The sequence below is a fragment of the Ctenopharyngodon idella genome, chromosome 8 (assembly GCF_019924925.1).
Source record: "Ctenopharyngodon idella isolate HZGC_01 chromosome 8, HZGC01, whole genome shotgun sequence".
Taxonomy (NCBI): Eukaryota; Metazoa; Chordata; class Actinopteri; order Cypriniformes; family Xenocyprididae; genus Ctenopharyngodon; species Ctenopharyngodon idella.
This window is the reverse complement of record NC_067227.1, coordinates 22,612,679-22,639,829: the sequence shown is the minus strand read 5'-3', so window position 1 is coordinate 22,639,829 and position 27,151 is coordinate 22,612,679. Positions and strand designations below refer to the sequence as shown.

Genomic DNA, 27,151 nt, shown 5'->3' with positions numbered 1-27,151 from the left:
GTCGCTGAAGTTTCGAACCAGCCAATCAGATGCAATAGAGAGCGTTAAGGGCGGGACTCAGAGCGCCAGACGCGTCTCTGATTGGCGGCTATTGTTATCCATGCGAGAGTCTACCGGGTAGTGCAAACAACATTACACGGGGGACGCAACGTTGCATTGAGGTTAGTGGCATTTTTATTCGTATCACTTTAACTTTTTAAAGTACATAAATAAATTTTAAACGCATTTTTTTTAAATGGAGGATTTAAGTGACCGTATAAATATGCAGTGCATGAACAGAAGGATTAGGAGCACAAACATAGACTTGACTGAGGACAAATAGTCTTCTTGTTTAACAGATACACATGTATGATTCATAACACTAATATTTTATTTTTCTTACAAGTTTATGATAAACTTCTGGAGAACTTTTATCTACTCTTAAGACAAATAAAAACCGCCCTACTGAACTGAAGGGATGAAAACACGGTCGTCCTCTCCGCCCGTCCATGTTCATATCCCAGACTCAACATCTGTGCATGTCCACCTAAAGAAGAGTCCACAGAAGAGCCAGGTCAGACTGAATGCCTTTTGCTCTTCCAGTTTAAATCAGCCTCACTGGTTTACTGAGACAGTGAAATCACTCACCACAACTCTATCTTCAGCAGGGTAAAGTGAGCAATTTACGATCCACTACCAGTGTAAAGGTCCGAGCTCCCTGGGTTCCTCCTGGAAAGGCCTCAAGACGGAGAGAATACAAATGGGAGGTTTGTTTAATCCCATTCACCTTTATTTAATAGCACAACATAATAATAAGCAGTCATTTTTTTAAAACGTGACTTTGAATGAATGACTGGACTTCAGATTCACAATGAAACGGAAGTTGTGACAGTCTTTTCTCTCTATCATCTCGTATATCTGAGTGAAACAGCTTCACGAACAAGAAAAAATGTAGGGTGGGACTTGATTTTGTCCATCGGGAATTGATTGGATGGTTGGATCGTTGTAGTTAGCGATTGCTGTGATCTCATGTGAGTGACAGGTTGTCCCGCCCTCACGGCAGTAAACACGTCATCAGAGAAGAGATGCAAGAGGGAGGGGAAGTTTCTTTGATTAAAGATTTCTTTAATCAAATATTTCTTTATTAACAATATTTCCCATCAGGGGGCTTCTCGCTGCTTAGAGATCACCCCAGGACCGGCCACTGACCCTCCCTCACCTCCTCTGCGGCTCACCGACTTGTCCAGTGAAGAGGACGATGCAAGAGGAGTAATTGGCAAATATGAAAGAAAAATTGAAAGCCTAATGTCCGAGGTTGACCGCATAAAAAGTGAGGTATGGATTGTGATTAATCATGACAATAAGATGGGTTTCACAACTGGTTGAACGACGTTGTGGATTTGAATGTTAAAATCTCCACAGGTAAAGTTACGGCAGACAGAGGACCACCTGAAGCATCAATCACAGCAGTTGAGTGCCTGTCAACGTTTGATTGACCAGCATGAGGAAAGACTCGAGGAAGCCAGTAAGGACTTGAGGAGGTCAAAGTGCGAAAATACTGATCTGCGTAGCACTGTAGATGGGACGGGGACGCAGGGTGAGCCTGGACAAATGAGGTATGGTTATATATCACATTGAATCAATACTGAACTTACTTAAGCTGGACAATGACACCATTTCTTCTAGAGCTGCTGTGCAGCCAAAATTATTTTCCTGTTATCACTGTACAGCTGCTTTGACACAATCTGCATTCTAAAAAGCGCTATATAAATAAAGGCGATGACTTGACTTGACCTGACATTATGCTGACTTTAAAATGTGATTTAGATCAGAAACAGGACCTCCTCACCAGGAGATGGAAACACTGCTGAGGAAACTGGTGGAGGCTGAGATAGATGGTCAGGCCGCAGCTAAACAAGTGGAAGTTCTGAGGGAAACCGTGGGCAAACTTAAGAAGGTAAGAAGGTGGTCAAACTCCAAACTCTGCAATTACCTCTAAAATCTTTTTATGTGAATAAAAAAAAGCATGCACTTTGTGTATTCAGGACAAAAAACAGTCAAAGACACACTCTGATCAGTTGGGTCGTCAACATGAGCTACTAGAGCAGAAGTTAGACACATTTTTGGACACAAATCGCACTCTCAGACGACTTTTGAGGGAGCAGCATGGGCGGGAGGTACAAAAAACTTCCTGTAAACTAAACCGGTCTCATTTTTGGGTTGGTTCTGCAGTGTTGTGTATATGAAGTTTAAAAGAAAATCTTTTCACCGCAGACAGATGCTCTGAGGATGTGTGATGAGAGGGAGATGCTAATGAGAAAACTAGCTGATTCTGAGGCTGAGAAAAGGGTTTGTAATCTAACTTCTACATTGTCAATGTATATACTTTTGTGTATTGTTTTGGGGTATTGATATGATTTATAATTTTAACATCATTGTGAGCTTGATACATTGATACTTTTCATACCACAAGGACGCATTAAATGTGTAAAGTGACAAGACTTGTTGCAAAAAAAGTTTATTTTAAATAAATGCTATTCTTCAGAACTTTTTATTCATCAAAAAATCTGGAAAAAGTATATCAGGGTTTCCACAAAAATATTAAGCAGCACAACTGTTTTCAAAATTGGTAATAATAATATGAAATATTACTTGAGCACCAAATCAGCATATTAGAATGATTTCTGAAGGATCAAGTGACACTGAAGACTGGAGTAATGATGCTTAAAATCACAGAAATAAATTACATTGTAAAATATATTAAAATAAAAAACAATTATTTTAAACTGTAATATTATTTTACAATATTCTTTTGAATGGTAGTTAATGCTTAAATGTAGAGCAAAATAAATATTTTGTTAATAGTATTAATAGTTATTTTCACTTTCTCTTGTAGAAACTTGAGACTAAACTCAACAACAGGGAAAGAGAGGCCAATCAGATAGCCAAAAATTTGGAAACTGAACAGGTAATAGTAATTTTCACTCACTGTTTCTCTTATTTTTCCTATCCGTTTGCATAACATTCTTTTATGGCATGTTTTATTACCTCTTTTGCATTTCTAAATACTTGAATAGAGTGAATTTGCATCAAAGTTGCTCCTGTGCTGCTGAGTTTAAAAACAGGAAGCGTTTTTAAAAGGTGTTTTGTGATCACAGGAGCATCTGAGGACCACAGGAAGCCTGTCCAAGGTTCTTGAATCCACTCGCAGTCGCTTGCAGAACCAGCTGCACAAGAAAGAAGCTGAAAATAACCTTCTGGAGGCTCAGATCCAAGTAAGCCAACTTTTTACTCAGGATTCATGGTTTTCATTGACATGCATACAGTGATATATCTCATAGAGATTGTACTGTGCTGTGGCACAGAGGCTGGAAGGGACACTGCAGCATCAGCAGGAAGAGGTTCAAGGCCTTCTGGAGCAGATGAGAGAGCTGAAGCAGCACTGTGAAGGAGACAGAGACATCCAAAAACAGGTCTTGGAGGACCAGAGGAAGCGGGCCGAACAAAGTGTGAATACAGCTGCACAGCTCTCTGCACAACTCTTAGACAAGGTACAGTACAGAAGAACAATGTTAAATGTGCTTCAGGGTTTCATAAAGTTTCTGTTGACCTTAATGGTTTACAAAGTTCTAATTGATGTCATAATTCTCCAGACGTCCTTTATATTACGTCTTTGTGCTGGCCCATATATATTTACTTCACTTCACTGGTCTCACATTTTAAAGTTTTTTTTAAAGACTGATTTTCTGGAGTTGGCCAGAGTGACCCATGCAGTGCAGACTTTGACTGATGTGTTCCTATCGTCTCTTCAGGAGGCTCAGTTAGCAGAGGCTCTCTCCAATGCTGAGATGCTTCAGCAGCGTTACTCCAAGCAGAACAGAGAGAAAAGCAAGCTGGAGTTGGAGATCACCACCTTGCATAAGTTAGTGACTCTCTTTGTTCACTTGCCTTTAGTGTTCACTGAAGCTCAGCCTTGTCTTCACATCTATAATTTATTATTTTTAGTGTGGATTATGTTCTGAGCAATTTATGACGTTTTTATGAGTTTCTGAAATTCTCTTTCAACTTAATTGTCCACCAGTTTACATTAGGGTTAGTTCACCCAAAAATGAAATTTCTGTCATTAATTACTCACCCTCATGTCGTTCCAAACCGGTAAGACCTTCGTTCATCTTCTGACCACAAATTAACGTTTTTGTTGAAATCCGACAGCTCTCTGACTCCTCCATAGACGGCAATTTAATTACATATACAGCTATTTAATTACCACTGTCAAGGCCCAGAAAGGTACTAAAGACATCGTTAAAATACTAAGATTACAGTGGTTCAACCGTAATTTTATGAAGTGCCGAGAATACTTTTTGTGTGCCAAAACAAAAACAACTACTTCATTCAACAATATCTTCTCTTCTGTGTCATTCTCTTACGCTGTTTACATTCAGCGCTTCCGGGTTCTATGTCAGAACGCTGGCTCAACATTGGCCGACGCTGTTCACATGAGCAGCACGGCGCATGCGTGTGATGCTGGCACAGGAGCCGGCCAATGAGTCGGCATTCTGACGTAGAACCCGGAAGTGCTGCACTGTGCTTACTACTTGAACAGCTGTTACTTACTATGTTAATGGCTGTCTGTGGAGGAGTCAGAGAGCTCTCAGATTTTAAAATATCTTAATTTGTGTTCTGAAGATGAACGAAGGCCTTATGATTTGGAACGACATGGAGTGAGTAATAAATGACATAATTATTTATTTTTGGGTTAACTAATCCTTTAAGATAAGATTTGCAATGTGACATTATTTATAAGACAATTAAATATATTTTATCGCTCAGTTCTCATTGCCATAATATGTCCTGGCGTTTTAGATTTATGATCCCTATTATTTTTAATGATGATTTTATTAGCTTAATAGTGATGTACTGATGTATACTACCATTCAAATGTTTGGGGTCGGTAAGAAAAAAGTCTATAATGCTCACCAAGGCTGCATTTATTTGATCAAAAAAATACAGTAAAAATATAGTAATGTTGTGAAATATGATTACAGTTGTAAATATCTGTTTATATGTAATACATTTTCAAATGTAATTTATTCCTGCAATGTCAAAGCTGAATTTTCAGCATCATTACTCCAGTCTTCAGTGTCACATGATCCTTCAGAAATCATTCTAATATGCTGATTTGCTGGTCAACAAACATTTCTTATTATTATCAGTGTTGCAAACAGTTGTGCTGCATAATATTTTTGTGGAAACCATGATACATTTTCTTCATAATTCAGTGATTAATAGAAAGTTCAACAGCATATAGTAATCTTTTGTAACATTCTAAATGTATTTGCTGTCACTTTTTGATCAGTTTAATCTGTCCTTGCTGAATAAAAGTATTAGTTTTATATTGTCTATAAATACTTTAAAATTTGTTTATATTTTTTCACATTACAATAATGAGACTGTAAGATTAATAGTCTTCTTGCATTATGGTAATAAGAATTGAGGGGGAAAATGGTTCTGAACAGATTTTGTTTTTCTGCAAAACATATTTACATTTTTTTGATTGCAATATGATTGGGATTTTCTTGTCAAGATTTTTACCAGATTGCTATATTTAGTGGATCACATAATGGGCAGTGATTTGTCGACTTTTCTCTTTGCAGTCGCCTCACTGAGTTGAGCGAACAGCTCCGCAGTTGTGAGGAGAAGTCCTGCGCTGAGAGAGAGGGGCTTCTCAGCCGTCTGCACTCCCTCACCTCAGAGAACACGGCTACCAAACTGGAGAACCAGAGACTCAAGGCAACAACTCAGACTCAATAAAGACTTTTCTCTTTCACACAAAACCATCTAAGCTCTGATTTTCACTGTGATTTTTGTGTCTCTATTAGAGCACTCTGTCAGCCACAGAGGACAGGTTGTCTTTGTCTCAGTCAGAGGTCCATCAGCTAAAGATCTCTCTCAAAGAGTTTGAGAGTCTGGTAGAGGGTTACAAGAGTCAGGTGCTTTCAACATACCTTCCTCATAGCTCATTACAATCCATCTGCATTTAGTCATAGTACATTAACCCTTCAAATTTCTTGCAGTTGCATAAGACACGTTTGGAGTCCGAGGAATACTCTTTGAGGCTGGAGATGGCGGAGAAGGAAGCACAGAGTGACCGCATGGAGGTGGAAAGAGAAGTGGAACAAGGCCGCAAACAACTCCAGGCCCGAGTGAAGGAAATGGAGATGCTGCGGGAAGTTCTAAAGCGCTTGGAGGACGAGCTCAGGGAGGCCAGAGAGAACATGCACATCCAGGAGAGAAGAAATACAGAGCAGAACAACACTCTGTCTGAGCTCAGAATCAAGGTGATGTTGATGGAGACCACACATGTGCATTCATTTTTACACCACAGATATTAAGGCGAAATCAGATTTATTGATTTATGATTTGACTTCATGATTTATTTTCCTGTTTGTATGTAGATGGAGCAGCAGAGTTGTAAAATAGAGAACCTCCAGGAGAAGAACTTATTTCTACTTGAAGAAAATATGCAGCTGAAACGCTCTATGGAAAGCATTGATAGGTCTGCTGCACATAAAAATATAATATAATATAATATAATATAATAATTTTAAAAGGCCTTATAAAATCAAAACTATGACAAAACTATAATTTATATTTAAATTTCCTTTTCTTCTATAGAATAATCCAAAATATACTGATGACATTATCGTCTGCTATAATTTATTTAAAATGCTTATGAAATCAAAATAATGAATATTCTTTATTCCTTCTTATCTATTAATTAAACCAAAATATATTGATGACATTATCTTTTCTGCCACTGGCTAGCAAGTATCAAATTTTAAATAATGATTTATTTATGTAATTAAATTTAATATATAACTTTTCAACAGCTTTTTTTAAATCTTTCTGCAAAATGTATATATATATTTTTCCTTTGGATTTTTGATTGCAATATGATTGGGACTTTTCTATTATATTAATTGTTTTTTTAACATTTAAATTTACTATATTATAAACCAAAATATATTAATGACATTTTCTTCTGCTATAATGTATAATTTTAAAAGCCCTTCTAAAATTAAAATCATGAATAATTTATATTTAAATTTCCGTTTCTTCTATAGAATAAACCAAAATATATTGATGACATTATCTTCTGCTTTATTTGAAAGAAATTAAGCAGAACATAAATCAAAATGATGAATATACTTTATTTTTTACTATTGTTTAAACCAAAACATAATTATGACATTATCTTCTGTATTTCAGCTATTTGCGACCAAGTATCAAATATTTAAACTCCTTTTTCAAGTGGAAACATCAACACCAAAAAGAAAATAATTATAAATAAACAACAAAATGATAATAAATTAATATAATTTAACTGGGTCTAACATAAACACATTTACACAAAGAAAGCTAAAGCTAAACCCTTTTCTAGTTAATTTCCTACTTTCCATATTTGAGCCTCGTCATATTTCTGTACCATTGGCACACAGGAAGATGGAGGATGTGAGCACTCAGAACAGGGATCTGCTTCAGGATATCGCCAAGCGTGAAGAGACCATCCACACCACGCAGCTGCGTCTGGAGGAGAGGAGCCGAGAGTGTGACTCCCTCTACCGACAGGTGGAGCAGGCCAGGGAGGAGGCGCAAAGACAGGTCACAGAACAGTTCGCAGGAATCTCATTTTGTTGCACCTTTGTGGGGTTAGTGTATACATGCTTTTCAAGTTGGGTCTTTGTTCACAGGTGGAGCAGAGCCTAGAGCGGGTGCTGTCCAAAGAACGCTCAGCTCAGTCCAAAAAGTTGGATTTAGAGACCCAGCTGAGCCTGGCTAAAAATGAGCTGGGTCAGATACGCCGCAGCAAAGATGACGTAAGTGTTCTCAGCTGAAACTTTCCATTGCACAATACTAAAGTTTCACAACAAGATTAGTTGAAAAATATATTATGAAAATCATCAAAGGATTATACTGTGAAATTCTCAGTGAATGTTTGGGGTTGAATACAATTTTACAACACAAAAAAATTGAGCTGTGCTTCAGTTTGACCACAGACAAAAAACAGCATGTTGTCAGAAACATATGGAGCTCTGAAAGGACATGGCGAGTGGACAAAAATTAGATGGGAGGAAAAATTATATTTAAATGCTTTTGTGTTCCCCCAAAAATCTTTGCATACACTTGCAACACTTTTCGGTTCGCTAGCAAAAGTTTTGTGTTCCTCCGAGAAACTTTGCGTTTTGCCATCAAAATCAGTGCCGTGGAAGGAAAAAACTGTCAATGCTTTTGAGAGCGAAATATAATTTTTCCTTCCACGTCATTTATTTCCGTCTTCATGTCCCTTTAGAGGCTCTGTTGAAACATACTTACAATGGAAGTCTATGTGGCAAGTTTTTAGTTTGATATTGACTTTTTTTTTTTTTTTTTTTTTAAACTGGCTTTACTCCTGGATATTTCAAGGGAAAACTGAATTTCAAACCTGGAAATCACAGGAATATCTTAAAAAAAAAAAAATCACAGAACTCCGTCATTTCTCTTTAAAAACTTATATTTAAGCCACTACATATAACTCTTTGTAGTGAAACTGATGTCACTTTGACTATTCAGATAAACATCGCCAATACGTACACCTAACTCAATCTTGATATACAGATACAGACCCTATCAATCTCTATAAAATTTTAAATACCCAGTAATCATGAACCACTCGAAAGATCATATAAGTTCATGTCAAAACTGAGATGAGACAATGTTTTGTGCAGATGTTTAACTTCAATCTATTCAATTTGGAATTTTCCTTACATGTCATGGATGCACCTTTTAGAAACCGTTTGGGTTTTAATTTCAGATGGAGAAGCGATTTCAGTGCAAACTTCAAGACATGAAGAACCAGTTGGAACAGGTGAACAGCGCCAACCGCAGCCTGCAGAACTACGTTCACTACCTTAAGGCTTCATACACCAATGTGTTTGGAGACTCTGTTCTAACAAGCTCACTGAATCCCCATATCTAAACACTGACCATGAATAAACCCATTTCTTTATTTAATGCAGTTTTTCTTAATATACCTCCATGACTTAGTTTCATCTGATGACCTTTTAATAAAACAGTGCAAAACAAAATCTCCAATGTACATGTTTATTTATTTAAATCACAATGCATTAAACAGTCATAATAATCCTCAAAAATATCTATAAAAACACTTAAGCTGCTTTAACATGACAGTATAACCGTCCAGTACGACTAATCTCGGATTAATCGCTGTCGCTGTCTCCCTCGCTGTCTGCCTCCTTAACGTCCGTACTGAACTTGTATTCCTGGTCACAGCCCATGTAGGCATCGCTCATGAAGTACAGTGTGTAGTTGTGCACACCAACAGCAGGTGCCACAAAGTCAAGTTTTACCTGTGGGAAGAAAAAAAGAACATTGTCACTAACAGAGTTCCCACAAGACTTCCACTCAATTTTTTAAATACTACAAAGACTGGAATAATGTATTACTGCCTTTGACATAAAAACAGGACTAACCTTGGCCTTCTGTTGAAGAGTTAGTCTCTTGATTGAAATGAGGCTGTTCGATTTGGGGTCTCCAATAACAACCCACCAGCCTTCTTCACGTTTCTGCACAAACATTTAAAAAAAAAAAGTGAATACTGCAGGTCCAAAACTCAAAACAAGATCAACTTAAGTGATGTTAAGATGTTACATAATCGCTTAATTTGGGATCAGTAATTTTGTTTTTTTTTTTTTTTTTCGGAAAAACTGATACTTTTATTCAGCAAACATGCGTAAAAATTAAATCAAAAGCGACAATATTTATAATGTTTCAAAAATTTCAAATACTGTTCTTCTGAAATTTCTAGAATCCTGAAAAAACATCACAGCTTCCACAAAAACATTAAACAGCACAACAAACTGTTTTCAACATTTACAATAATATTTAATGTTTCTTGAGCACCAAATCATCATATAAGAATGATTTCTGAAGGATCATGTGACACTGAAGACTGGAGTAATGATGCTGAAAATTCAGCTTTGTCATCACAGGAAAAATTACATTTTAAAAAATATATTAAAATAGAAAACAGTTCTTTTAAAATGTAATATTTTATTTTTGACTATTAAAAAGTTAAAAAAACATTATTTTGAATGTAATAAATGCAGCCTTGGTTAAAAAAAAAAAAAAAAAAAAAATCCTACCAACCCCAAACTTTCAAGGGTAGTGTATTTATAGGGATTATTAGGGCTACTCGATTATGGCAAATATCATAATTACGATTATTTTGGGCAATACTGAAATCATGATTATTGGTGGGTCAAAGTGATCAAAGGCATTTTTGTGTGTAGGCTATTTGACCATTTAGGCACGTATCCAATGGCCACAGTATACTTTGCTTATGCGCGTTCCGCCCCATCTAAGAGTGAAGAGTCTGGTGAAGAGTATCTCTTTCGCGGCTTAATGCGCTTTTAATAACGGTTTAATATCAAGCACTACCCGCAGTTTAGTAACAGTAGACTGCATACTACAACACTCAATTATTCGGCTGATCTGGATTTTAAGTTTGGCTTAGGAAGAAACGAAAGCGCACGGCTGTGAAGGAAAGGATGGTGCGCTGGACGGAACGCGGCAGCAGAACAATAATCAATTTACGTCAATTATTTTTGTTTTCATAATCGTTGGAAGCCGAAACTGAAATCAAAAAATCAATTACAATTAATCGCACAGCCCTAGGGTTTGTCAATAGACACTCACCTGTGGGAACAGAGGAGCAATGACAGGCCCTGTGACTTCCTCTTCTCGTTCCAACTGCACTTGGACGACCACTGGACTTCCACTGTGAGCACAAGAAAATAAATGAAAAGAGATTAATGGTAAGAATGGCTGGTTTTGTACACCCACACAAGGTGTAAAGTTTTTCAATTGAAGCCCTTTGGATTTTGATTTCAGCTCATACCTCTTGATGTCATCCTTGTCAACCACTTCGTACGAGAGCTCAATGTTGGGATAGCGGTTACAGAAGCGTGCCACATCAGCCATTTGTACATCTGAAAGTTGCAGAAGACCAGTGCGGTCCTCATCTTCCATCTCCATGATGTCAAAGATGCTCTCCACACCCTAAATGCATCAACAAAAGAGTTAGACAGACAACCAAATGACAATGTTCATTGTTTAGATGATCCCCAACCCACTCAGATCCAAATCTCACCTTGTCCGTGCAGCGCTTGATGTGTTCAGAAGTGAAGTGGGGTAGTTGTTTGAGGTAAGAGTCTTTGGACCACATGGCTTGTGTGACCATCTGAGCCAGCTCCATGGCAGCCAGTGCTGGACTCAACCAGCCGTTACTGGAGAGCACGTCCACACACGCCTGGATCAGCCGCACCGCCTAAAAATACAGGCAAGAGAAGAACAGTTGGACTTATGAAACATTTCATTTGAAATTAACAATCAAAAAGCAAAATGAGCACATATGTCTAATTTGAATATATAATCATTTAATGAAAAATGTACATATAAAAACACTACTTGTCAAAAGTTTGGAATAATTACGATTTTTTCAATGTTTCTGAAAGGGGTCTAATATGCTGATTTGTTGCTTAAGAAACCTTTCTTATCATTAATGATAACTGTTTTTGCTGTTTAATTTGTTTGTGGAAACACTACCATTCAAAAGTTTGGGGTAAGATTAAAAAAAAAAAAAAAGAAAGAAAGAAATGAATACTTTTATTCAGCAAGGATGTATTAAATTGATCAAAAGTGACAGTAAAGACATTTATAATGTTACAAAATATTTCTATTTCAAATAAATGCTGTTCTTTTTAACTTTCTATTCATCAAATATCCTGGAAAAAAAAAATATATATATATATATCACCGTTTCTACAAAAATATTAAGCAGCAAAAACTGTTTACAACATTGATACCCATTTTTTATAATTGAGCACTAATAATAATAATAATAATAATAATAATAATAGATATTAACTTTCTGAGCGATCATGTGATACTGAAGACTGGATTAATGACTGCTGAAAATTCAGCTTTGCATCACAGAAATAAATTATATTTTTAAAAATATATTCAAATAAAAAAAAAACAGTTTTAATTTGTAATAGTATTTTACAATAGAAACTGAAAAATAGTTTTTACTGTATTTAATGCAGCCTTGTTGAGCATAAGAGATTTCTTTCTAAAACATTATTCTAAACTTTTGACTGTTAGCGTATGCAAAAAACAAAATAAACGCGTAATTAAAAAAAATAAACAAATAAAACTTATTTAAAAATATAAATACATGATGCATTTAATTATGAATTTTAATTTTTATATGCTGTGAACCAGATTCACTATGTGCTCAAAGAGTTTCCCCTTACCTTGCTGAGGATGTCTTCAGTATCTGACTGGAGCTCTGCGCTCAGCTGCATGCGGGACAGATGGGCCTGGAGCAGCAGGTTGGTCTTCACATGAGGGTCATTGAACCTGGGGTTGTTCAGCTTATGAGGCACTTTCTGAGCCAGCTGCAAAAGTCAAAGAGCGGTTACCAGAGCTCTGACGCAGTCTGCTTATTCTAAGAGTTCACAGACTCAATAATGGAAAGTTTTTTTTGTTTTGTTTTTTTACCTGCCGCAGCAGGGTGTCTTCGTGATGCCTGATGGGAATGTTTTTATACTCCGCAGCATTGGAGATGATCTCGATGAGGCCACGGACCTTTGTCTTGGCATTTAGGGACATACTGAACAGCTCTGGAGAGAAGACAAACAGATAAGAGATGGATCAGCGACAAGACAATCAAGCAGCACATTTCAGCAACCCCAGAAGAAAAAATAAATAAATTTTTGGCCAAAATGGTTTTAGAAAGTCAGAATTGATTTCTTGACCTTCACTTTGATGATTGATTCTTATACAGAAGAAAAGATATGTTGCTACTTCAGTTTCATCGCGACCTCAAAGAAGTGTGTTAAACTGGGTGAGTCCTCACCGATGGTTGTGTAGTTGATGTAATAGTAGGCTGCGATCATGCCCAGATTCAGAGGTGCCACATCCATCTCATCCTCGATGCTGATGCACTTGGACTGCTCCAGATCCTGCAAGGTGTTTTCCACCAGCTCAGAGAGATGATCCGACAGGTGACGATGAGACATACCTGGAACATGAAGAGATTTTATTCTCTGATGCATAAAAAAGTACCTCAAATACACTGAAATCGAATATTTTTGCATGTGCTACTGATGTCACAAATAGTAAATTCTGCAGCATGAGGTTTAGATTTTGAATGTCAAGTCATTTGTCCTGCTGTAGTGAAGATTTGTAGGCATTTAAAGGTACTGCGTTTCCTCACCCTGCAGATTGTAGTAGTTGGGGTTTTGGGTCATGCGGCGGTACAGAAACGTCCATGTCAGGTAGTCCACGGCGTCCTGTTTGTTCTCCACCGTCTTGGTCACAATTTCAGCGTTAAAATGGTCATGAAGACAGTGGTCCAGGTGAGACTCGACAGGCAGAGGCTCGTAAAGGAACTTCTTGAAGAAGTCCTAAAGAACAAGGATGTTCAAAATTATTAAGAGACAATCAACAACGGTGAAGCCGACAAGAGACTAACCAATCTTAAGTCAAGAAAATGTGTGGTTTAGTGTAAGCTTTACCTTTTTGGACCCTTGACACATGATGACACAGCGACCCTCGTCATCCTGGAGAGGACGGTTTGCCTTTCCTACCATCTGGAGCACATCATAGATTGGGTAGTCCACGTATCTAATCAGAGAAAGACATTCATGAGCAACCCACAAGCACAGTGTAACAATTGGTGATGATATCAGTTGTTTGAGGCCACTAAGGATGAAAAACTACTTACGCATGGATTTTACCGTTGTAGTACTGTGTGTCCATGACAATCACCAGGTGGGCAGAAATGTTAGTGCCCCAGCAGAGAGAGCGAGATGCCACCATCACCTGAATGGCACCTAGCATGAGAGAGCAGAGGGGGGGCAACACTTCTTTTAACTCAGACACACTTTAATCAATTGTTTAATTAACCTCATAAAGCATTCAAAATCTGAATAATTCAAAATCGATTTTTGCATTCCTGGGTCCAGTTGTACCCAGTGGAATGTGAGTAGTGCTGGGCAGTATGACCAAAAAATTTGTATCATGGTATGTTTTAAGATTTTGCCAGTTTCACTGTATATCACTTTATTTTTTATTTTCATGACTGGACCTTTATATAAGTTTATAGTTGCTTATTTTACTGTCAGGAGAAGACCTTTTGCGTTTCTGTGTATATATGATATGGTGATAGTTTTACCAAATTTTTTGTTGAATAAAGTCTATATTTTTGTTTGATTTGTGCACAAAAAGTATTCTAGTCACTTCATTACATTTAAGGTTGAACCAATGTAGTCACATGGACTATTTTAACAATCTCTTTCTGGGCCTTGAAAGTGGTAATTTGGTACAGGTTTGGAACAGCATGAGGGTGAGTAATTAATGACAGAAATTAAATTTTTGGGTGAACTAACCATTTAACTCTTAATTGGATTTAATTGAATTCCTTTATAGCTCATGACTGCTCAAAAACAGCCCACATTTTAAAAACCTACATATTCATTTTTTAAAAAAATTTCAAAATTACTCTGGAATGTTATCAAATAAAATGTATTATTTTTTATGCTCAATTAGTTCATTAATAGGTGTACATATTCATGTGTATAACCAGAATTCAGTCCCAAATGTGTGTGAGAGATATGGGATTTTTTTTTTTTTTTTTTTTTTGAAGTTTATGCATCTCTTCCAGGTCAAAACTGGCCTGAACACATTATGACTGTAAACTAAAACTGTTTTAAATGAAAATAACTTGCACTGACATCTCTTAAAATATGTCAGAGCCATTGTTTTGTCTCAAGATGCACACAAGTAATGTTTTTTTTCTAGGGTACATTTATAAAAGCTACTTAAATACCCTAATTAAACTAAGGCCTAATCCTGGCTTAGTCTAAGTCCTGATTGTGAAACCGGGCCTAGGTTTCATGTGTCATACCAGAAATGAAGAGATGCTCCACAATCCTGCGCTCTGTAGGTGAAAGGCCCTCATGAAGGTACCCCACCCCGTTAGACAGGGTCTCCTTCAGTGTAGCATCAGAGAGATTCTCCATGAATGGAGCCAGATCCTTCTCAGTTGAGTGAAGGAACCTGCAAGGACAAAAAGAAGGCTGGATATAAGATTCCCGATGGGACTCAGGACTAAAGCTGACCAAATAAGAGTGTATTTAATGTCTGCATGTAATATAGTTCTTCTTCCAGCACCTTTGTGGCACCACGTCAGCAGCACAGAAGGTGAGGATATCAATAGCGGTGAGACGAGTCTGGCGTCTTGATGGCACAAACACCAGCACTGGCTTGGATGGGGAGTGTTTCATTATGGCGTGATACACAGGTTTTGCCATGGACAGCAGACGAGTCTGTGTGTGACTCACGTTGAAGCCCTGAGGAAGGGGGAAAGTAGTCAAGAGGATTAAACAAAACTTCAAATGTAAACAGAAGAACAGGATCAAAATTGTGCATGTAGATGAAATAAAGTTACAGAGCGCTTCAGACTGACCTGGATGTGAAGCTCCAGAGGAACCGGCCTGACATTGGGGTGGAAGTTGAAGGTGGCTGTGGTGCTGCAGCCGAGCCAGTGGGCCACATCTTTAGCATTGGACAGAGAGGAGCTGAGAGCCACGATACGGATGGGCCGTTCAATCTGAGAAGAGATGTACCTCATTCTGGAGCAAATCACCTCCAACACAGGCTACAAGAGATACACAGAAATAAGAAATGAAGGAATCAAACAACAAAGAAACAGTAATCTCTGAGGAACTAACAGCTCATTCTTGGTGCTTAGAAATTAGAATAAAAACAAACACTTACTCCGTTGTCACCTCCAATGAGATGAACCTCATCTATTATGAAGAGGCTAACATTCTGCACATTCTTCCTCTGTTTCCAGCGACGGGAAAGGATGTCCCACTTGTCTGGGGTGCTGACGATGATGTCGCCTTTACCCAGCAGCTTTAGGTCAGTGCTTGTCTCACCGGTGAGTAAGACAACCTTCTTATTCAAAGTATCCTGGAACTTCTGGTGCCAGTCAACAAAGACCTGTACAAAAAAATAATGTGTGAATCATGACATTCACCATCCTTGTTTCATCAATTTCTTGAATTTATCTTAAGTTGAACTACAGACACTTTTACATTATTACATTTATTTCCATAAAGGCAGATAATTGTGGCTATACCTGTTCGGCCAAAGCCTCCATGGGTGTAATGTAGACACAGCGGCCCTCTGAGTTGTGTAGGAGCATTCTAAGAATGGCAAACTCCGCACATATGGTCTTCCCGCTGCCCGTGGGGGCGCCAACAAAGACGTTGTCGTCGCTGTTGTACACCGCATTGAACACTGAGGAAAACAATAACAGTTTCATTTAGAAGGAAGTTCTCAATCAAGTATGACAGAGTCTTGGAGGTTCTATGAGGACAGGTACCTTGGGTCTGGATTGGGTTGAAAAAGGGAAACTGCTGGTAGAGGCTCTCAAAGGCTGCATTTCTCAGAGCGGACACAGGCAAAGGCTGCAGGTCCAACAGCTCAGTAGGAGGAGGATATTTCTCAGGCAGGATTAGGTGACGAAATGAAACCGGCAACTGCGTCTCACATGCTTGAGAAAAAGAGAGAAAAATAAATAAATAAAACTGTGGGAGAAACATTCTGGACTACTGTAATGCCTTCAACACGACACATTGAACTATGGTCGCTACATCAATGTCACAGTAAATTAGCATTTTAAATATTCAGTATGGTTTAGTAATATTTTCTGCAGTATTAAGTTGTTGTCGTCAGGAGTAAAATCAGTAGCAAGTATAAATAAAAATAATAATAAATAAAAACTTACATAGCCAGCGGTCTGAAGCTATGCGAATGAAGTACTGTGGTGGCAGCGGCTCAAACACGGGCACAAAGAAAGTCACAAGATGTTCATCCTGAGCATACTTGGCCTTCAGGAGGAAGTACTCATGGTGAAGGACGACCTCACTGTCCACATCCTCCACTAAGATCCAGAAGGCCTCAGAAGAGCCATGTATCTGGAATACACATTATATAAACAGCTGTTATTTATATTAATATTAATCTATATGTAACTATTTATTCTTGTAAATAATAACAATAATAATATTTAGTCATTTACTGATCTTTTTTTGGACTGACCTTGTCATCCCACTGGAAATCTGGTGTGATTGTGAGTTCCACTTTCAGAGTGGAGCGTGTGATAGGCTGCAGATGAACTGCCAGGTCCAGTTTAGGGAACTGATGGACATACTTGTGAATGGTTTTCCCCATCTTTGGCATGCGAATCAACTCACCTGAAACAGTTAAGAAGCTCAGATCATGAGAAAATGATATAAAATGGCATTTGGATATGACAATGTATTACAGCATATTAATCACTATTCACCAATTTCATTGTGGTTCAGGTCATAGAGGCGCTCAAAAGGGAAGTTTTTCTTTTCAATCTTTTTGATGACCTCCTCTGGAAGCTTGCGGAACTGACGCAAGGGAGACATCGACTGCCACCTTGATGGAAAAAAGCCAATAGCATTAATATCACATTGCAAGATAAACAATACATTTATGCTTGGCAAAATAAGCATCATGACAACTCACATCCTTTTGTCGATCATCTTGCAGAGGTTCAAAGTCTTGTCGGTAAGTTGGGCCCAGCCTCTGCTCAAAACAATCTCAAAGATGGCCCTCATCAGCCTGCCAGCGCTCTGTAGGATCAAACAATGTTAAATCTGTGACTTTAAATAAAAATGTCCTTTATATAACAGGAGAATTTTACAAAACATTTATTTTCCTAAACACTTACCTGAGTCACATAGACCATGTCAGCCATGAGAGCGAAGCCCTCTAGTTTGAGCTGAGAGATGTATGCTTGCAGCAGCACATTAATCTGAGAAAGACATAACATTCAATTTAAGAGAAAAATCATACGACTGAATATTCTATAATATAACATTTCTTCTACACACACTTACCTTTGCGCTGGGCTCTTCAATGCTTTCCTTCACTGGAATAGGGACTCTCTCTAGCAATTTCTGAAGCTCAAGTTTTTCTTCCTGTCAATCAGAGCATAACAATCATGTTTGTTAATGTTGTTATTCTCCACTTTATACTGTCTTTAGGATTGAAGAGAGAAAGTAGAAGTTTGTTCAGATGTTTCAGTTGGTTTATTTAGACAAGTCACATACCTCTCTGACATTAATGTTTCTGAACTCAGAGGACAGCGAGAACACCCTGAAGAGCTCGATCTCACTCAGTGTGGGCTTCAGCAGCTGGTTGTAGGTCATTATGGACTCGTGGGTGATGTAAAAATGACTCGCGATGCGGCCCAGGTCTGTCACCTACAACAGAACACAGACATAATTTAAACCACATCTGCTGCTGTCATTTAAAAGTTTAATTGATGTGTTCAGGCAGACCTGCTGAAAACCATTATCCTGGATTGGGGATTTCTAGCTGGTACAATCTCAGCATTGATCATGCATATAAATCATCTGGAAGTACCCAGAGATGTTTAGAAAGGGGGGTTAATATGACAAACTGTGTGTACCTGAAAGCTGCCAGATCTCTTGTCGTATTTGACCAGGTTGTTCTTCTCCAGGACAGTGGCTGCTGTGTGCACCAGGTCCATCCTGCGTCGCTCCAGCAGTGGGTCAATGTTGCGGTCGTCATGGGAGACGCCATATAGAGTGGGGTTTCGCAACATCCGTACATACAGGTATGTGTAACCCAGCCAATTTACAGCATCCTAAAAACATTAACAAATCAGATCAAACCCTGCAACAGACGCTGAGCTTACAGAGGAATACTAATTAGGCTAACCAGCAGCTAATTTCAAAGTAACAAAACTTAATAAAAAGCATATTTTAAATGATAGGATTCAGTAAAATGACAAACTTTTTTGGGAAAAAATACTCTTAGGCATGAGCAAATCTATATATTTTCAGTATAATAAAATGTAAATATTTTATCAATATGCTTAGGTAAATAAGCAAAATAAAAGCCTTTTTTTTAAATTCTAGAAATTAATACTAATATTAGGATGTGCAATAAAGTAATAAAACCTATGAAATAAAACAAATCAACTTAAAATATGCTTCAATAAAAATGACAATATAAAAGCTTTTTTTAATTTAGTGTAATATTGTTGCCTTTATATCATCACATTTAATATTCATTCTACACTGTATAATAAGGGTTTATATATTCTATATTTTAGAAAAGGGTCCCTCACTTGCAGATCATATTTTTAGGGTCCTTTTCATCAAAATGTTTGAAAACCCAAGTTAAATCTCCTTAAATGGACCACCAATAAAAAACAATTTGGCTGACTAATGAACTTACACCAGTACATTCAGACTCACCTTGACATTCTGCACGTTGCCCAACACGACCTCTGCATTGAGCATGTCCGGTAGTTTGGCCACCATCTGGCTCTCAATTGGCAGCTGCTGATTGAGCAGGGACAGGTAATACTGCAGCTCTCCATGAGAAGTGATCAGAATACCCTCTCCTTTAGAGTCATACTGCGGCCTGCCAGCACGACCCAGCATCTGCGTCATAAAGTTGAGTGGGAGTCAGGTTGTTACTTGAGGTCTATTTAACTTATCGAACCACAAAGTATGTGTGGACATACTACTGACCTGTAGGATGTCCAGGGCTCCCAGCTCCGTCCATCTGCCTTTCTCTGGGCTGTACACCTGTGTGCCTTTGATTATGACAGTGTGTGCTGGCAAGTTCACACCCCAGGCCAGAGTGGCTGTGGACACCAATACCTACGAAACACATTCATTGTTCAGTCTTCTGTATTTTAGAATATGAAATAAACCAAAATGTGCTTGACATTCCTGAATATTACACACTAACCTGGATGTGGCGATCAGCAAACAGATCCTCTACAAGTGTTCTGTCCACTCTGGTCATTCCCGCATGGTGAATAGCAAAACCATAAGGCAACAGATCCTTCAGCTCCAGGTTCTGTCAACAAAATATAAACAGTTCAGTTAGGCCGCATTTACAGTGCAGGTCTTGATACCCAATTCCAATTTTTTGATGACCAGCTTACATAATCTTTTAAAAGTGATCCATATCTGATATCTACACTATATACCTGACAAAACAACCCAAGGTAGACGTACTGATCCAGAAAAACTTGAGTTGAGGTTGTATCTTATGTTCAGCACTTTCATGGTAGTTGTGAGCTAACCTTGCACTGTTCAGCTTCAGTCCTCAAAACCTCAGTGGAGGCCGAACCCTCTCTCAGGAACAACCCCAGAGTGTCCTTCTCCAAACACATGTCCCTGATCGCACGGGCTGTCTTTCCTGTCTCCTTTCTTGAATGCACAAACACCAACACCTGGGAAAAAGAGAAATAAATGATAAGAAAGGACAAGATGACTGAACAAACAGTATAATACATTTCAGGAGAAAGAACTAGTCCATTTATTGTGCTTGTGTTCACCTGATTCTTTCCAGCATGTTCCATGATCTTCTCATAGACGATCTCATTCATAATCTGAAAGCGCTTGATGGCCTTCTTCTCCGTAATTCCTACATAGGTTTGTTCCAGAGGCACAGGTCGGAAACTAAAAAAAAACAAAAAACAAGGAAAACGTTATTATACAAAAACTGAAGATTATTTTCCATTTCTCCACAGCAGCCTCTCATTTCTCACCTGTTGTCGAAATAGAAGAGTCCCTTGGATGAATCGACACGAAGGCAGTTCGCCACATCCTCGTAGTTAGGCAGTGTGGCGCTGAGGCCAATGAGCCTCACATCTTCCTGTGTCAGCTCCACGTTGCGGATGGTTCGAGCAATCAGGGACTCTAGGACGGGGCCACGGTCGTCATGCAGCAAGTGGATCTCATCCTGCATGACAGAATAAGTTAACTTGGAAAAACATGAAAAATCTTTAAAAAAGGGAATCTGGGACTACTAGATTACTTACAATAATCATAAGGCGCACAAGCTGCGTATATGTGCGCTCCCCTCCTTTCCGGGTGATGATATCCCATTTCTCTGGGGTGCACACTATAATCTGGGTGGCATTTATTTCCTCCTTACACAGCTGATGGTCTCCGGTCAGCTCAGAAACAGTGATGCCATAACTAGCCAAGCGCTGCAGACAGAGCAACAAATGTTAATACTTCATCACAATTTTAAACAAATACATATTTGTAAATGTTAAATGTAATTCTATTTAGTAATACATTTCAGTTTTTTTCCTATTGCCAATGAAAATAAGATTAAGCAGAGAAATTACAGGAATGATGGGGAAAATGTTTTTTTTTTTTTTCTCTCCATCATGTTAAGTACTCCTACCTTGCCAAAACTGCCCACCATCTCCTGTACCAACGAGCGCATGGGAGCGATGTAGATGATTTTAAAATCATCAACATTGATGGTGCCATCCATGTTAATGTGCTTTCCAATTTCTCTGAGCATTGCCATGAGCGCAACATTAGTTTTTCCAGCACCCTACAGGTCAAAGATGAAAAACAAAAATGTCCTTAAGGAAAAATATCCAAGTTAAATATAAAACTGAAGTTTATTAAGTTCTATATTGCATCATATTTATGTAATTATATTTTAACTGTAATGTTGCGCCTTTTTCAGTAGACTAACCGTCGGAGCGCAAACCAGTAGGTTCTCATCTGTCTCCATTGTAGTTTTGAAGAGTTTACTCTGTATGCGATTCAGGGTTTTGAATCCTTCAAATCCAGCTTGAGCATATTTGGGCAGCTTCTCAATGCCCACCAATGTCTGTGAGAGAAATGAGGGAAAACTTGTGAGACACGTGAAAATACATAGAGCAAATAAAAAAATAATAATAAAAAAAAAAAAATGCTGTTCAAAAGACTGGAGTCAGTAAGATGTTTTTTTTTTAAAGAAAATAAATGCTTTTATTCAGCAAGGATGCATTAAACTGATCGAAAGTTAAAGTAAAGACATTTACAATGTTACAAAACATAAATAAATAAATGCTGCTCTTTTGAACTTTCTATTATCAAAGAATCCTTAAAAAAAAAAAAAAAAAAAAAAATCACGGTTTCCAAAAAAATATTAAGCAGCACAACTGTTTTCGAAATTGATAAGAAATGTTTCTTGAGCACCAAATCAGCATATTAGAGTGATTTCTGCAGCATCATGTGACACTGAAGACTGGAGAAATGGCTGCTGAAAATTGGCTATTAGCCATGCCATCACAGAAATAAATTACACACACATTTTTATAAATCTTATAGACCCCAAAACATTGAACAGTAGTGTATTCTCCTGTGGCAATTTGATGTAATAACCAAACAACCAGACATCCCTTTCTGAACAAACAATTTAGCCCCACTTGGAAAAAAGGTCTAAACAATAAATAAATAAATAATACCTCATCATCACCAAAGGGTTTGGGTTTGAGAGCGGGCACATGAACCTCCTCGTAGCCCTTCCTCTGTTTGCGGAAGGAGCCATCAGGCAGCTGGCAGCGCTTGTTGGCCATGAAGTGACTGCCCTGAGAGAAGGCCAGATCTTCCAGATCTAGTAGTTGCTTTGAGGCCACAGGCTAGAGACAAAGATCACAGGAAAAAAAAAAAAAAAGTCTAAGATCATCACATGAACATTAGGAGTGGGGGTCAAATTTAAATTGCAAGAACACTGTAAATTCTGGCTTGAAGCAGTAGATCTAGCTTCAAGTGGCATTTACCTCTCCATGATCAATGTCCATAGACTCCAGATCATCCGCACGAGACTTTCTCACTCTCTCACGGCGAGATCGCTCCTCCTGCAAGGAAACAGAAGATCATAAGCCTACAGATGGATATTCTTCTTTAAACAGCTAAAATTTTACACTCAGCTAGACCAACTACAAATGGAGGGGAAGTTCTGACCCTGATGATGTCCTCTTTCTCAGTCTCCTGCAGCTGGTAAAGAACTTTGGAAAGATCCTGATCAGCTTCCATTTTATTCATGATCTTTTCCTTCTCAGCCTCACTTTGAGCACTGGCCAACATGGTGCAGTAGAGGACTGGATAGGTTAAGAAATAAAAAGAGCAACATGAAACAACGCTTCTAAAAACCTTCTAAAAAAATATTTGAACTGTTCACAATAAGTCATATTCTCAGAAATCACAATCAATTTACTTACTCATTCGTCTGTGCTGCCGGAGGACCTTGATGAAGTCGAATGTGTTGAAGCCCAAAAGCAGCACCAACTGGTTCTCACACTCTCTGTCATCACTGGCAGTCTAAACAAAGAAAGAATGAATCAGCCACACCTGAAGATATAAACACACAATCCTTAGTCTCCAAGGACATGAGCATTCCCAAGCATTCCTTACTTTAAGGATCTCCAAGACTTCATCCGCTTTCTTCTGAGAAACTATGGCATCGTTGTAGAAGCGGCTGAGCTGACGCTGAAGCCAGAAGGCATCGATGTCTCGTGGGTGAAGATCTTTCTTTTTGGTCATCATTACATCGCCCGTGTTGCCCAGCTATGGAGAAAAGAGCATGTTAGGCTGCTTGTTTAACTCTGTATAATTTTGCTGAGGGTCCCTAGTGTGTCCCCTGATTGAGAACCACTGCTCTATGACAACATGTGCAGAAACACATGAGACATGTGACTTACATTTGCAGTCAGGGTGCTGCTTTCATCTGCCTCCTCTCCCTCGCTGTCATCAGAGCCTTCATCCCGAACCTCTCCGTACTGATCCTCATCGCCCTCCTGCAGTTGAACAAAATGCACATTAATGTCACCTCAAGAGCCAAAAAGCACAATCTGACCACAAACAACCAGCATGTAGAAGCTCACCTCCTCATCCGACTCGAATTGCACATTGACTCCATAGGTTTCATCAATGTTGTCATCTGCAAAAAGAGAAAAGATGAAGCGTGACCTGGCTGAACATCACAATGAGGAAAGTCTGGACTCAGGTTGGACCTAAAATATTTACCCATATTCTGGAGCTCTTTGTCTCCACCATAGTCAGAGATCTTCTTTCCCAGGTTTACCAGGACGTGGTAGCGTGTGTCGTCCGTAGGCCCCAGCAACTGCTCCACCTCCCTCCTCCTCTCTTTGTCTCTCATCTTGTCATTCTTCAGCACAGCCAACACCTCATCTGCAGCTCCACACAGGATATCTCTTGGCTTAGTGGAGAAAAAGAACAGCAATTTATGATGTGGTACATTAACCCATTGTCCACTGTTGACATCCAATAACATTAACATCGTTACATTTTAAATATTATAACTGATAAATTTTAAAATGTGCTTTTTTTTTTTCCTGCAATGCCAAAGCTGAATTTTTCAGTAGCCTTTACTGCAGTCTTCAGCATTGTTTTAAGTGTTTCATTTTAGTTTTTAGTGTTGGCATTTTCTTTTCTTCTTACCTCCGTATAATGCTTATTAAAGTAGTGTTTATAAGCAAAGATTTGTGTACAGCGGTAACCAAAGAAACGGAAAACCACTGCTGTTACATAATTGCCATCTAATGTCAGAGTGTGAATTTACATTTTCATTCAGTCCGTCTGCTGTTTTTGTTTTGTGCAGGTATGTTTTATGTTGCATAATTTCACAAAGCTAAAAACAGACCATTTGTTTTTTGCTTTAAGTCTTGAAATTATGCAATCTTTTTTAAATTCAAAAACAACTGCTAATGCTACATGTGTGTAACATCTAGGATTGTAAGGGGGCGGAAAAACTTTCCATGGGAAGTTAAGCTGAGAAATTTTGGAAATATTCCAAGTTGGAAACTTAAGAATTTACAGGAATTAATTGGAAATTTGGGGTAATTTATACAAACTGTATCATATACAAACATGAATATAAACATTTTGTTTGGTCATAAGCAGACATGCATAACACAAATTTTTAAAAAAAATTATTTGTGAGTAGAACTTTAATCGATACTTTCAATTAACAATAAAAAAAAAGCATGAATGTTGAATAAAATAAACATATTCCCTATAATCCCCCCAATAAAAGTTCCATTCAAAATGTAAAATGAAAGCATCCCCATTAATATCTTTGTTGTACGTGATCTTACCTGATCTCCAAGAGCTGCCTGAATGAAGCTGAGAAGGATTTCATATGTTTCTCTGGTCTCTTTGGTCTTGGGCTTGTACACAATGCCTACCATCTCATCAATCCCCTCAGACAGCAGTGTGAAGCCCTTCATCTTGTTGATGTCATGTCTGTCCTCATCTCTCTTTCTCCTCCTGCATCACACAATAAACAAAATTTGTTTAGAAGACTTTTACGCAATGAATGCAAGCAAACAGTATGAGTTTCTGATCAGACTGACTTTGTTCTCTTTTCCTCCTGCATCTGAGGTTTGGTTCTCTGGCTCCTGTCTCCCATCTTTGTCCCATCCAGTTTGCCGACCAGAGACAGCACCTCTCCGGTGGGCTCATCTCTGCGGGTGCGGTCGATCAGAGATCTGTCCGCTTGCAACACCAAGTTAGAGTTCTGCGGAGGAAACACAAACACTCACGATCAGTTCAATGACTATGTATCAAATCCTAGTGAGCTGCATTTGTAAACATCACAAGTATTGTGATGTTTACGCTTATGCTCTGCTGAAAGACTATTTAATTCAAAGCTAAATTAAACATTTACCACACACTGATCAAAAATTAAGTCTAGGTATATACAGATAGCTAGCTAGGCTTTAAAACTCAACCAGTGTGTTCAAGCTCGCGTACACCAAAACAAACAGCATTAGTGCGCTAAATAATGAAATTTTGCAACTAAACGTATTAAATTCGTTCAAAAGGGATGTCAAATATCTTATGATACTTACCGCTTTGTATTCATACTGCAAACTACGGGCAGTAACATCCGCCATGACTTCTTATTACTGTAAATGCGCTCAAAATGAAACTCTTCTTTATCACCTAGCACACACGGTGCTAGCGGAGACAGACTAACTTAACTACACAGCACTCATGTATGTCCCTAGTTATGCAAAAATAATAATAAAGAAATGATAATAAAAAAAGCTTAGTGTGCACACGACAATAACAACACACTCTGAAAAGTTAAGTCTCTTTTCTTTTATTCGCAACTGCACCATACGTCCGAAACACGCACGACGGTTTCAAAACGCAGTTTGGTGTAATTTCCGCTTCCGGGGTCGCTCACTCCTGAGTTTATTGCGTAAAAAATGCTGCCTCTTCTGGATAGGAATGGCACTTATTTGAGGCAATTACACTTAGGATTTACACAGGTTTTGTTGAAAAAAAGGCAACATAAGCCTGTCTGAGTCTGAGGTACGGGGAAAAAAAAATGAAAAACCTTGGAAAACACAATGTGAATGTAATGTTACACAGATTCCCCCTTACAAATGAGAAGAGCTGGAGCAAATTTACCCTCTATGGGGGCATGCGTCATTGTCATTTATAGATGACACAAAGAAATTGCATTTAAAATACAATAATAATATTCAGCCAAAAAAATGTTTAGTATTATCACATGACATCCCCCTCAGCCAATAAAATTAAAATCTATGTGCCATGTTCTTGACATTTTTGGCAACAAGGAAGCAAAGTAGACTTTAGCACACTCACATAGTGAGTTCATTTTTGACTAGAATATATATATATATATATATATAGGTCAAAATCATTTTACATCCATGTTTTTGGTCATTTTTAATGCACATTTTGTAAAAATCAATAACTCAAAGACCAAAAAAATCTGTGCGTTATGCGTGAATGACAAAGTTCTTTTAGAGCATACATATTTTCTGTGTAGCTTGGCACTATTGTTCAGTACTGGCAGGCAGTATAATAGTCTTTTTGCCTGTGTTTTAGGTTGATGTTAGCAAGTTTTATAGAAGACAGAGAGGAAAAGCTGTACCTTTTTCAGAAAGTATTGATAGTGACTGCAGTGCATCAGAAAATAAGTTTATAGTAAGAAAGAAAGAAGCTGAAGATCAAGGTGGATAGAAGCAGTGAGAGTGAGGGTAGAGATGAAGAATATAAGTCACAGATTGTTGTGGAAGTCAGGCATTTTGGTACATTATCCTATGCCAGTTTGCATGGGAAAACGTGATCCATACTACAAACCAAAGGTCAGATGTCATTGCCTTGAT

The 27,151-nt window shown here is 38.2% G+C and overlaps 2 protein-coding genes across 4 annotated transcripts; one reads left to right on the top strand and one right to left on the bottom strand.

Annotated features, from left to right (window-relative positions):
• The first annotated feature begins 20 nt into the window (after nt 1-20).
• Nucleotides 21-9,106, top strand: odf2b (outer dense fiber of sperm tails 2b). 3 transcript variants are annotated; one of them, XM_051904208.1, is made up of 19 exons: nt 21-161; nt 386-553; nt 648-746; nt 1,144-1,314; nt 1,402-1,595; nt 1,807-1,936; nt 2,025-2,156; nt 2,254-2,328; nt 2,876-2,947; nt 3,138-3,254; nt 3,345-3,530; nt 3,792-3,901; nt 5,634-5,769; nt 5,859-5,969; nt 6,054-6,317; nt 6,435-6,535; nt 7,479-7,641; nt 7,731-7,856; nt 8,831-9,106. In XM_051904208.1, the coding sequence occupies exons 2-19, from the start codon at nt 458-460 to the stop codon at nt 8,993-8,995; spliced, it is 2,448 nt and encodes an 815-aa protein (XP_051760168.1). In that variant the 5' UTR covers nt 21-161; nt 386-457; the 3' UTR covers nt 8,996-9,106. The 3 variants fall into 3 exon arrangements, with proteins under 3 accessions (XP_051760168.1, XP_051760166.1, XP_051760167.1); XM_051904206.1 differs by having other exon boundaries at nt 645-746; XM_051904207.1 differs by having other exon boundaries at nt 145-161; nt 426-553; nt 645-746.
• snrnp200 (small nuclear ribonucleoprotein 200 (U5)) lies at nt 9,107-26,179 on the bottom strand. Its single transcript, XM_051904201.1, has 45 exons — nt 25,859-26,179; nt 25,361-25,524; nt 25,103-25,274; nt 24,012-24,204; nt 23,870-23,925; nt 23,687-23,782; nt 23,400-23,552; nt 23,207-23,306; nt 22,950-23,086; nt 22,766-22,843; nt 22,451-22,624; nt 21,694-21,831; nt 21,391-21,546; nt 21,017-21,187; nt 20,744-20,937; nt 20,531-20,654; nt 20,276-20,425; nt 19,936-20,046; nt 19,713-19,844; nt 19,434-19,622; nt 18,620-18,817; nt 18,258-18,410; nt 18,045-18,125; nt 17,876-17,959; nt 17,671-17,777; nt 17,462-17,580; nt 17,215-17,369; nt 16,901-17,090; nt 16,496-16,666; nt 16,250-16,410; nt 15,883-16,110; nt 15,572-15,763; nt 15,277-15,455; nt 15,011-15,162; nt 13,829-13,937; nt 13,620-13,728; nt 13,319-13,508; nt 12,959-13,123; nt 12,601-12,722; nt 12,354-12,497; nt 11,189-11,365; nt 10,937-11,097; nt 10,735-10,816; nt 9,510-9,602; nt 9,107-9,386 (listed from the first exon to the last, which is right to left on the bottom strand). Exons 1-45 carry the CDS (start codon nt 25,901-25,903, stop codon nt 9,237-9,239), a joined length of 6,405 nt encoding a protein of 2,134 aa, XP_051760161.1. The 5' UTR covers nt 25,904-26,179; the 3' UTR covers nt 9,107-9,236.
• Between the last annotated feature and the right edge of the window lie 972 nt (nt 26,180-27,151).

Excerpts from the sequence above, each read along its gene's own strand:
- odf2b (XM_051904206.1), top strand. The coding sequence starts at position 458 with ATGAAAACACGGTCGTCCTCTCCGCCCGTCCATGTTCATATCCCAGAC. Across the intron at positions 2,157-2,253 it reads GGGAGCAGCATGGGCGGGAG|ACAGATGCTCTGAGGATGTG; the intron begins GTACAAAAAACT and ends TTTTCACCGCAG. Across the intron at positions 7,642-7,730 it reads GGGAGGAGGCGCAAAGACAG|GTGGAGCAGAGCCTAGAGCG; the intron begins GTCACAGAACAG and ends CTTTGTTCACAG.
- snrnp200 (XM_051904201.1), bottom strand. The coding sequence starts at position 25,903 with ATGGCGGATGTTACTGCCCGTAGTTTGCAGTATGAATACAAAGCG. Across the intron at positions 22,625-22,765 it reads TGGACATTGATCATGGAGAG|CCTGTGGCCTCAAAGCAACT; the intron begins GTAAATGCCACT and ends CTTTGTCTCTAG. Across the intron at positions 9,603-10,734 it reads TTGCTCCTCTGTTCCCACAG|AAACGTGAAGAAGGCTGGTG; the intron begins GTGAGTGTCTAT and ends ATGTTTGTGCAG.